Source organism: Arachis ipaensis, chromosome B02 (assembly GCF_000816755.2).
Source record: "Arachis ipaensis cultivar K30076 chromosome B02, Araip1.1, whole genome shotgun sequence".
Classification (NCBI taxonomy): Eukaryota; Viridiplantae; Streptophyta; class Magnoliopsida; order Fabales; family Fabaceae; genus Arachis; species Arachis ipaensis.
Genome location: NC_029786.2, coordinates 22,541,254 through 22,553,073, shown reverse-complemented (window position 1 = coordinate 22,553,073; position 11,820 = coordinate 22,541,254). Strand labels below are relative to the sequence as shown.

At 31.3% G+C, this 11,820-nt stretch overlaps 2 protein-coding genes across 3 annotated transcripts in view; one reads left to right on the top strand and one right to left on the bottom strand.

Moving 5' to 3' along the window:
• Positions 1–3,842, top strand: part of LOC107625117 (alcohol dehydrogenase class-3) — a 4,591-nt gene extending 749 nt beyond the window's left edge. Inside the window, exons 3-9 of the mRNA XM_016327695.1 lie at positions 523–569; positions 684–1,009; positions 1,860–1,942; positions 2,027–2,102; positions 2,703–2,860; positions 3,195–3,356; positions 3,517–3,842. Coding sequence (XP_016183181.1) covers positions 523–569; positions 684–1,009; positions 1,860–1,942; positions 2,027–2,102; positions 2,703–2,860; positions 3,195–3,356; positions 3,517–3,633 — 969 coding nt within the window. The 3' untranslated portion in view covers positions 3,634–3,842. The remainder of the gene's footprint in view (positions 1–522; positions 570–683; positions 1,010–1,859; positions 1,943–2,026; positions 2,103–2,702; positions 2,861–3,194; positions 3,357–3,516) is intronic.
• On the bottom strand, positions 5,070–11,028 carry LOC107625116 (bifunctional protein FolD 1, mitochondrial). 2 transcript variants are annotated; one of them, XM_021115673.1, is made up of 6 exons: positions 10,836–11,028; positions 9,803–10,106; positions 8,944–9,260; positions 7,743–7,979; positions 7,480–7,647; positions 5,070–5,420 (listed from the first exon to the last, which is right to left on the bottom strand). In XM_021115673.1, the coding sequence occupies exons 2-6, from the start codon at positions 9,996–9,998 to the stop codon at positions 5,250–5,252; spliced, it is 1,089 nt and encodes a 362-aa protein (XP_020971332.1). In that variant the 5' UTR covers positions 9,999–10,106; positions 10,836–11,028; the 3' UTR covers positions 5,070–5,249. The 2 variants fall into 2 exon arrangements, with proteins under 2 accessions (XP_020971332.1, XP_016183180.1); XM_016327694.2 differs by having other exon boundaries at positions 9,803–10,039.

The following is an 11,820-nucleotide window of genomic DNA, read 5'->3' as shown; positions in this document are numbered from 1 at the left end:
TGTTTTTTGTTTTTTTTTTTTTTTTTTTTTTTTTATTTTATGGGATCTGATGTATGTACAGTCAATGGTGAACAAATTAGGAAAAAAGTTTCTCTTTATCTCTATTTTGTTTAGATTAATTTTGATGTATTGTTAATATATTACAATGATTGATATGAGTTGTGACTTTACTATGCATTGCAACAAGTTTATAATATCTATGATGCATGTAAGTTAACCTACCGTTTTGACTGAACATAATGGTGCCCTTTGATTCAAGTAGGTGAACTCATTTAGTGGGTAAGGGCATTGGTGGTGTTTGTTGTATTTGCTCTGATAGAATGTTATAGTATGATTGGTTCATGTGTGTGTGTTGAAACTTGTTGAGAGGTACCAGAATCAATTTTCGGGGAGGAATATTAATTTTGGTGATATTCTATTACTTCTATCCAAAATTCTAGGAGAAATGAAACTTTTTTACTCTATCAGAATCACTTTTACCCTAAAATCTATTCTACCTAAATCAATTAATTGCTTTTGCAGGATCCAGAAGGTCTATTCCCCTGTATACTTGGTCATGAGGCTGCTGGGTATGCAGAGATTTATTTGGATTAGAATACATTTTAAGCTACATGATTAGAATTAAAAGCATAAACATTGGAATGCTTAATTGTTGTTAATAGAAGTTCTACGTTTTGGTATAGGATTGTGGAAAGTGTTGGCGAAGGTGTTACTTCAGTTCAGCCTGGTGATCATGTCATACCCTGCTACCAAGCTGAATGTGGAGACTGCAAGTTCTGCAAATCCGGCAAAACAAACCTCTGTGGCAAGGTCCGTTCGGCCACCGGAGTCGGCGTCATGCTGAGCGATCGCAAGAGTCGTTTCTCCGTCAATGGAAAGCCTATCTATCATTTCATGGGAACTTCCACATTTAGTCAATACACTGTTGTTCATGATGTTAGTGTGGCTAAGATTGATCCCAATGCACCTTTGGATAAAGTTTGTCTTCTTGGATGTGGGGTTCCAACTGGTAAGTTAGTTATATCCTCTATGGAATTTGTATTGAGATCTTGCAACTTTTAGCATATCCTTAAAGTGCATTATCTGTGAGTAGTATAAGCTGCAACTAGTTTCATCTTGATGCATGTTGAACTACACAGATTCCTGATCATAATGGTTGCAGAATAAAATCTAGATTGTCCCACAGAATAAAACGCTTCGAAATATATCTTGAGAAGCTCTTTAGAGTGATAGCACAAGTGGCTTTAGAGGCTATTAACACCTTTGATCCCTTTGGATCCTTTTTAAAGAGGCTGCTGCTGCAATAAAGGCCTTTATTAGTATTCTGCTCTTAAAAGAGTGAAGGACAGATCTTAGAACCTAAAATTCTACCAACCCTCTCGTAGATAATTATAACAAATTCCTCTTTTGTTGCCATACAAATACATTTCATCGCTAGCATAACCTTGTTTGTAAATATTAAACAGTGAAATGCTATACAAGACTTACTCCATATTCTTCACTTAATTATCCTTATATGACTATTATTCAACACATAAATATTTTGTTTGATATCTTAAAACAATGTTTTCAGTCTTATCCTTTATCTCCCTCTCTTTTGAAATTGTATACGAACCAAGAAGGCTTTGAAGATCATATTTGGGATTGATTTTTCGTCATATCCTTTGTTAAGCAAATATTTCGGTTCCTATTATCTTGTCAATGTCCCCTATTGAGAATTCTGCTTTGAAATTATGTTTGGTTGACAATAATTTGTGGAATTTGATGCAGTGTGATGGCTTTTCTTATTAAACTTATGTTGGATTTTTATAGTTTATGCTTAATTCACATTTTGAATTTGATTAATTTGGTAAATTTAGGCCTTGGAGCTGTTTGGAACACAGCAAAGGTGGAAGCAGGTTCAATTGTTGCTGTTTTTGGCCTTGGAACTGTTGGTCTTGCTGTAAGTTTCCAAAAAGACAATATTAGATTTTGCAGTGTCTCCATCAAGCTTCTATATATTATGACTCACAATTATACTTGATAGGTTGCGGAGGGTGCAAAAGCTGCCGGTGCATCACGGATTATTGGCATAGATATCGATCGCAATAAGTTTGAAAGAGGTACATACTACATAATAAAAAATTGCTTGACGTGATTTTCACAAAATCTGCCTGTTGTTGTAGAGTGATCTGGTTTTGATATCTCCATATTGTTTGACAAATATGTTTCCAACTTTTGTGTCTTCACATATAACCTGGTGTCTGACAGTACAATTGAAACAAAATTTTAGGCCATCTGACAAAGGACGAAAAGTAAATAATTTCTCTATTGGTTTGTATTATATTTTATTGGTTTATTCCTTCTTTTGTAATAGTTGTAGACTCAGTATAAGAATCATATTTTTCAATTTGTAAATCATTTGATAATTTTTTGAGTCGTGAATCAACCATTTCGTATCGTATGATTCAGAAACAAATTAATAAAATATAGAAATAGTAAAATGACATATGTAGATCATAAAGAAAACAATTAAGAAGTATAAGTTATGTTCAATAAATACAACAAAAGTCTAGTAATGTATTAATAAAACTTCAAATTCTTTTGCTTGCTCTGAGTTCTGGTTCTATTCAGTTTCTATTTGAGAAAGGACACGATGAAGATAGTGTTCATCTTATAAGTTTCTTACTGTTATTGAACTTGTTATAGTTTTTACTTTGCAGCAAAGAATTTTGGAGTCACAGAGTTTATCAATCCAAAGGAGCATGAAAAGCCAATTCAGCAGGTCATAGCTGATCTCACAGATGGTGGAGTTGATTACAGCTTTGAGTGCATTGGAAATGTCTCGGTGATGAGAGCTGCTTTGGAATGCTGCCATAAAGTGAGTGCTGCTAATACCTCATTGTTAGTTGCATTGTTCATATAATCACATTATGGCCACTGTAAACAAGAAAAAAAAATAACTGTTAATGTTTGGTTCTGCATTTGTAGAATTGGTTCTAGGTGAATGAATTCCGGCAGAACTGATTTTAATGTAAAGTGATTTGTGTTTGATAGTTCCTCTAGAAGTGATTTTGAAAGAGAGAAGAAAGTTTTACATGTTTCATTGTATGTCAATGATACTATATGGATTGGATGATACCATAGTATTCCATTATAAATTATGTTTACATTTAAGCCATAAGAAAACATATGTTTCTTGTTGAAAATTTCAGGGCTGGGGTACATCAGTAATTGTAGGTGTTGCAGCATCAGGTCAAGAAATATCGACTCGGCCCTTCCAGTTGGTGACCGGGCGAGTCTGGAAAGGAACAGCTTTCGGAGGCTTCAAGAGCAGGTCACAAGTACCTTGGCTTGTTGACAAGTACATGAAGAAGGTAAAAGGTTTTTTTAACTAGTGTCCTATTTTATGCATCAAAATCATTTAAACCAATATACTTGAAAATGTACAATGTGTTTTTAGTTTATGATATAGATATTAGTAAATAAATTACATTTCATACCTTACTATATTGATTGGTCTACACTTGTTTGCAGGAAATCAAGGTTGATGAGTACATTACACACAGTTTGAACCTTCCTGAGATTAACAAAGCATTTGACCTTTTGCATGAAGGAGGGTGTCTCCGTTGTGTTCTTGCATTGCATGTATGAATTGAGGTGTTATGCTGATTTCTGTGTTTTTTCATGAGTGTAAAATTTGTAAGATCATTTTCATGGCTTTTTAATAATAAATTTAAAATATGAATTGTATCTTCATTTATCTCTTTTCGAACTTGTATTATTTCATCAAGAAGCCTTTGCAATGTTAATGATATCGTTACAACGAAAATCCTTTTGCACATGATACAAAGTTCATCACACACTACATATAATTTTCTTTTCACTTTTCTTTTCTTTACAAAAAAATGACATGTTTTGTACTGGTCTCGATTATAAAAATAGCTATATGTTATTTGTATTCATTTTGTTTAAGATATTGGGGTTACGTATACTGTCTGAGCAAATATTTGTATTCATTTTATTTAATATAATTGTTGCATATACTTTCATGAGCAAATAACTATTTTACACTTTTAAAAGATTACAATTTAGGCAAAAGACTCTAAAAGACTAGAATGATAAAATCACATTCTAAAGATATGATCTATTTGACAAAATGAACCAAACATCTATAAGTACATAGATAAATTGACTGAACATTTGATTTGGTTTGTCAAATGAAACATATTTTTAGGATCATTTTATCATTTACATTTTTTGAGGTTTATTTTATCAAAATAATCATTTTTAAGAAGTCAAAATGATTTCACTCTTATTTTTTTCGGTGGTATGTAGAAATGTAGAATGCACTTGAGAATTAAGATGAGTGGCAGTGTGGCACATCCCATCTAAATTAAAAAAAAAAAGATATATGAAATTGGTGTACGAAACAAAATAAATATACAACAATGTGTTAGTTATCATTATCATCATCACCTATCCAGAGAGATATCCGACATCCAAGTTGCTTTAATCAATACAATAATTATATAGGGCCCCAAGAAGCTCTGGCAATTTATATTTTGGGATATACTTCCATTTTATATACAAAATAAATTAATATTATCTAGAACTCAATGGATTCCAACTAATATGCTTTATTGCTATCGTCTCATTTGTATATTTATGAAGAAGTCCCTCTCCAAAGACACTATTTTTTAAAACCATAAAACACATTATGCATATTGGATCGTGGACCAACATTAACAATTTGTAAAATAAAGATGGTAAAAACAAAATAAGAGAGAAAATAAGATGATTCTATTATTAATACTTTCTTATAGGTATTTCTCAATACAAATATTTAGAATGTATAAACACACTCTTTATAGTAATGTACTCGCTATAACAATAACTGATTCTCAATTTAGAAGCAAAACTCACTTCTTTCTCGTCTAAGCCATAGTATATGCTGCTTCAGCTTGATGTGTCCTTGAATTGTGAAAAGAACCAACAGCAAGTATCCACTTTCGATATAAAATAAAAAATTTCATGGCACTAAACCACTTGAACTCATGAACTAAGTTCACAATAAAGACAACATTAGATAAATACAACGCATTTGATTAACTAATCTCATGAAATTTTCTAACATTTATATTTTCTAAGTTAGTCCTTGTTCAAGTACAAAGATACATTAAAAGATCATTCAAAACTTTATAAACTAGTCCTCTTCTGTTCTAAAAATAAAAAGTTTAATGAGAAGTATGAGTCAACTAAACAGTAGATCAAGTAAAATTAAGAATGCGTTTTGCAGAATCCAGTGTGTTAAGTAGTAGCATAGCAACAGTCATAGGTCCAACCCCTCCGGGGACAGGGGTAATAATGGAAGCAACCCTAACAGCTTCTTCAAAGCATACATCACCAACAAGACGGTAACCGTCCTCATAGCTAGGATCCTGCAACACTTTAGCTTTGTAAGATACTCAGTGATGAATCCAAAAAATTTTGTCTAGTGGGAAACAAATATATATCGCATAACAAAATAAATTTCATAGTAATCTATTATTAATATATAAAAGTAGATATATAAGTTTACCCACATTACTTCTAAGACATGTTTCTCCTCCTACTAATGCCATGTCAACAATGTCGCTTACTTGGCAAAAATTTTAGAATCAACCACTCAATTTTTGCCAAATCACCTATTATTTCCAAATCAGCAAAAAAAATAAACTACACAAAAAATAAAAAACACCGATAATTAGAAATTAACCTACAAAGACATTGAATACATATCCCTATATTTATTATATCTTACGTTATAAACAATACGATAAGTTTATAACCCCCAATGATTAATTTCTATAAATAACTCATTAAATGTAATAAACATCCATATTACAAATGTCATAATAATATTATTAATCATAATAAATTTTATGTTACAAAAATTCAAATTTCATACTATTTGACCTAAATTTATTTCCGAACTACACAACATCTCAAACTTACTCAATGAAACATCATTCTTTGGACAATATTACCAAACAAACAGACAATTGGTGTATCAAAGTTTGCGTGGTTCGTCTATGAAAAACATTAACAACCACAACATCCAACAATAAGGTAACCCTATATACTTTTCATAATTTCATCTATCAAATTATTAGTTACTAACCCAATACTTATTTCAGATCAAAGTGCTACAACAATTTTTGTACTATTTGATAGTGAAGAAAAAAAAGTATTGGGCACAACTGCTTCAAATCTAATGACACTTCAGAAAAGTAATGACATTGAAACACCGCCCCAATTGAGAAATTTGTGCAACCTTACACTTATATTTGAAGTCAAAGTAAATGATTTGAATCTCAAAAAAGATTGTCAAAGACATTTGTTCGAACAAAAATCAACACCCATTACAACAAATAAAACAGGTAATACTCCAGAAAAAATTCACTTATTCAAGACATCATTTTTGTTTCTAATTTAAATTATTCATTGATTATAGGAACCAACTTCGCCAACACTAATATCATCAGACAAAGATCACATATCCATCAAGAGATTAAGGGAGAAAGAAAATCATACAAATTCAAGACACATCTTCGGAAGAAGAACATACATGCAAAGATGGAACAAACAACACAATAGAAAGTGCATACAACTCAACAATTCATAAAAAACATGCCTTCACAAGAATCTACGACAGAAAGAAGAAAGCAACTCTAACAACAACCAATAAAGAAAAAGAAAGACGAGCACTACATAAGAAGACTAAGTCCATCAACAAAAGCAAATGCAAAAATCAAACCATCAAATAAAAATGTCACTTTGTACAATTCTAACATTCAAATCTTTTGTACTACAAATTATTTTAATTAAAACACCTTTCAAATTTAACTTTAGTTTACACATTTAATTTAATTCTACAAAACATAGCAATTTTTAATATTTATTATATACTATCATTAATTTATCGTCCCGCACATCGCGCGGGTCTCATTCTAGTTTAATATAATGGGGGCAAATTTAATAACATAATGGGGGTAAATAAATATTATTACTATATACTACTCACAAATTTTTTGAATTCTAGTGGGGGCACTTGCTCCCACAACATTATATATACATCCGTCACTGCGTGATCATTAATCTGTTGGGTTTTTCCTGTATCTCGTTAAAATTATAGAATAATGATACGCTTTTGTTATTTGTGGTAAAATCTGCCATTTGTAATGTTAACCAAAGTTATTAATTTTTAAGATTTACAAAATTTGTGATCAAATCTCAACTACTGATTATATAAAGGATACCAGCGTCCTTGTACCGTAACAAAGATAAGATTGTGCATTAAGCCATGGAAACAATTAAAAATTTAAAATGTCTTCACCTAACAACTTATTACTTTTTTAGAAAAGATTGTTGAAGTTTTCATGACAAGTTGGTCAATTGAAACTTTTGAATGCAGCAGCTGAAATATGAGAAGTTATTTGATGGGGATTACTAACTCACCTCAACAGGAGTTGTGCCGACATCAATCACAACTGCACCAGGTTTTATCCAGTCGCCACGCACCAAATTCGGCAGTCCAGCAGCTGAAACTACAATGTCAGCTTCACAAGTGACCTGTTTCGAGTTTTCTGTAAATGCATGTACAACGGTGACTGTGGCATGGTGTCTCTGCCAGCAAAGAAGATGATATCATTATGTACAAGAAGATGAACTAAAGAAGCCACCATGATCGATTCAGACATTCAACTGAAATAGATTCTTACCTGCAATAACAAGGATGTCGGCAAACCAACAATATTACTTCTTCCGATTACTACAGCTTTCTTCCCCGTAATCTCCACACCAGCTCTAAGCAATAATTCAATGCAGCCTTTTGGAGTACATGGAGTAAATAGTGGCTCCCTTCCTGCTATTGCGAGATTCCCCATATTAAGGGGATGAAAGCCATCGACATCTTTCTCAAGGCATACAGCATCCAAAACTTTTTCCTCATCTAGATGCTGTACTAAACATTATTGCAACAAGTTAACAACAGAAACTCTAGAAAATTCTAGACATCTCTTCTAATCCTCAATTGTTTTAACTATTTACTTTGAATGTACAGAAAAGACAAACAATAAAACAATATTTCACCTGTAAATGACTCCCAAACAACCAGATGAAGGTTACCATTGAATTATTAATTTATTGTATGATTAGAATTATATTTAACCAGATGAATGTTACCATTGAATTATTAATTATTATATGATCAGAATCAAATTTTCATAATGTTAATTAAAATTTGCATTATTTTACATAAAAGTGGCATCAAATAAACTAAAGTTCCTACTTCATTTCCCATGATCAATTTTGACAATAGCATCAAATTCTGTTTCTGTACGTGCATACCATTAAGGATGTTTTGTTTTTAAGAAATTTGGGCTTGTATGATATATGAGGAAGTATCAGTGGGTTGGGTGCATTGTGATTTATTAATGCAATTTGGGTGGATAATGATATGTGGTAGTGGATAGTGGACACCTCAAGTTTGAGAACTAGAACTGAAGTTGGGTTAAGGCATATCTATGGTGATTGTTAGAACTGGTGCCAGCGAAGAAGGAAGTTAGAATAACGGGAAATTAATCCGTAATGGCTGAGGTTTCAATATCAAGCCCAAGCCTGAAATATGTACTTTATGTATTAACGATTAGGTATTAACAATGAAAATTTGCAATAATATACAGAAATAGGACGCTTGGGAATATAGGATCCCTTAGCCCTCCTAAATGGTCGGACACTGAAAACTACGGGTCATTTTGGCAATTGTTATTTCCAATCACCCAAAACAAACCAAATTCTGAGAATTCTTATTCTATGAATACTGCTTCAGCACAGAAGATAAATTCTTTTGACATCAACAAAGAAATGTACAAGAAGATCAAAGTGTAGCTAACTTATTGAAGTCAAAGATTCAGAAATTACTTTAGGTAGAGGAAGCTGCACAAGAATGCCATGAATTGATGGATCCTTGTTATATTGCATGACAGCATTATGAACTTCTGCTTCTGCACAATCAGTGGATAATTCAGTCACCATAGACCTGATTCCAACTTCTTCACAAGCCGTTACCTTATTGCGAACATAAATTTGAGATTCCCTTCTCTCGCCCACCAAAACTACAGCTAATCCAGGAACTTTTCCGAGGCATTTCTTCATTCTTCTTACCTCATCAGCTATTTTTGACTTGATTTCCATTGATATCAACTTTCCATCAAGCACCACAGCATTCTGTTCATTAACTGAGGCAGACATCAATTACAATGGGAAAATTGATAAATAAAGGGCAGAAGAAGAAGCAATATGAGCTACAAGAAGAAGTAAAGAATCACAAATTTTCAATCTATTCATATTTGCAGAATATTACCATCCTATAAAGAATAGATTGTTCATGTTGCTCCTTATTACAAAACACATAGCAAATTGCATTCAAAGTTTTGTTTCATTTCTTATCCCACTGTTATGTAAACTAGTCATAAAAAAATGGTTCAATGAGCTAGGAAAAATCCAATTTCAGCAAAAATGAGGAGTGCGTGAAAAAAAGGGAAGCAAAACAATGTAAGAAGAGATGAGTGGTGATGTTTAAGCTGAAATGTTTAAGATAAATTTTACTCCAAAACACCCATATTTTTCTCATTGAAGTAAAAAGTGCAAGAGATTAACGAATAGATAAAAATTAGGCCTTCGAAAGACATGGCATCCATCAAATCATCTAAATGCTAGAATTTAACATCCAAAGAAATAATGATAAATTCAATGTGAACCAAGTGAATAAGATACTTACAGCTTTTATGTACTTCTGGAATATTCTGACAATAAGACTTGGGAGTCCAGATATCACGTATGTCCAGAGAAGCAAGCGGTGGAGACAACAAAATTTGATCCAATTGATGATCAACTTTCAAGGTCTGTAGAGACCTTATCTTTTGTGGATGACATTTTCTTAGAAAATTATGCCATGTAACTGCCACTAACCCCATTTAATACTCGTCAAGTTGTCATAAACAACACTATCGTCTTCCTGAAACAACGTCATTCAAGATTTATTCTTCCTCTTTCTTTTTGACTCGTTTACACGAGGTTTGTCTCTGACAAAGTGTTTGGAAAGGTTAAATGTAATAGAATAGAACTATGATGCTTGGAATTCAATTTGGAATAATTATGAAAATGAATTAAATCCTATATTTTGATAAAATTTTACCCTTTTAAAAATAGAACATTAAATTTTAAATGCCTATCTGACTATCTCCATAGCTGAAGTCTGAAGAAAATGTATGCAACACAAAATCAACCAGAAAGATTTAAAATATGGTAAATAAATGATGACTCCCTTATACGAAAGCTTTCTTCAAAGATTATTTATCAAGTTTAACGTTAAGCAGTAAAATATATATTCCAGAGCACAAGAACGCATTAGCGCATGCATTATTATATATGAAATCTAGAATAATAGAGGTGTCAATAACATTTGAAGAGCTCAAACATCACTTTAGTGACTTCTAGTCCAGTCCAACCGCTTTGTTCTATCATTATCATTATTTTTTCTTTTAAATAGAAACACAACACAACAATGAAAAATAATTAAATTCTATAAAGAAAAAATAACCTCCGTAGGAACCTGGACATCAAACCTGAATAATCAAACACGAGTAGAAACGAATTTTATGACTATCTTATCTTAACAATGCTAAAACAAATAGACGCCAAAACAAATTTACAATTTTAACGCACCAAAAAAATTACGACCTCAATTAACTTTGGAATTCAACCAATTAGCAACAAATTGAGAGCAAATAACTAGGGATGAGAAAACTCACAGCAGCTGCAGCAGAAGGAGGCGTAGAACAGCAACAGCAAGAATGAAGAGTGAAGAGCAAAGATCCACACGCGAGGAAGGATTTTCCAATAAGGCAGTGTCATTTTACTTTTAAGTATAATAATTTTTCAAAATCAATATTTTTGGCATATCTAATTTTACAAGGGCGTTTTTAACCTTTTCAAAATGTATAATACCTTATTAGTATGTGTGTCTCAACTCTCAACTCTTTTATTAGGTTGTGCTTGGAGGGCAGGCTAAGACACAATTAGAATTTGGTTATTTTTACTTGATTGAATTCACTTATCCTTATTCTGTTAATTCCTCAAAAAATTAAAGATTAGTATAATAATTTTTCTTAAAATTCTAAATCAAAACTTTTTTTTAGGATCCTTTATAATAATAAAATATAAATATTAAAATAATATTGATTGACTATTTGATTCAATTTAAAAGTTTTAAGTTAGCAATTATTATTTTTAATGATTTTTTTTAAATGTAAATTAATTTTTTGAACCATCTTGTTAATTATTGTAAAAATCATAACAAGAAATAACATTAAGATTAAAAAAAAAAGATATATATGCTTAGTTTTATAATAGAATAATATCTACCATAATGTATTTTACATGCAATATTATAAGTAATCTATGTGTCATAAGCTAAATGTAAAATGACTTTGGTATTAACTTTATATATAAAATATAAATAGATGAGAAAGATTTTTGTATATTGGCAAATACATTTTCTAAAATTTCGTTTAATTTTAAATCCTAACTCACGTCTTTTCTTTCGCAAACAAAAATTTTCCTGTTAGACTATATTCGCATTTATTTTAATCGTATTTGATACTAATATATATATTTGGTATAAAGTGTATAAAATTAAATTTTGTTTTAATATCTTATTTGATTTAAGATAAATATAGATAAATCAGTAAATTTATTTAAATATTATTATTAATTAAAAAATAAATATAAAATTAT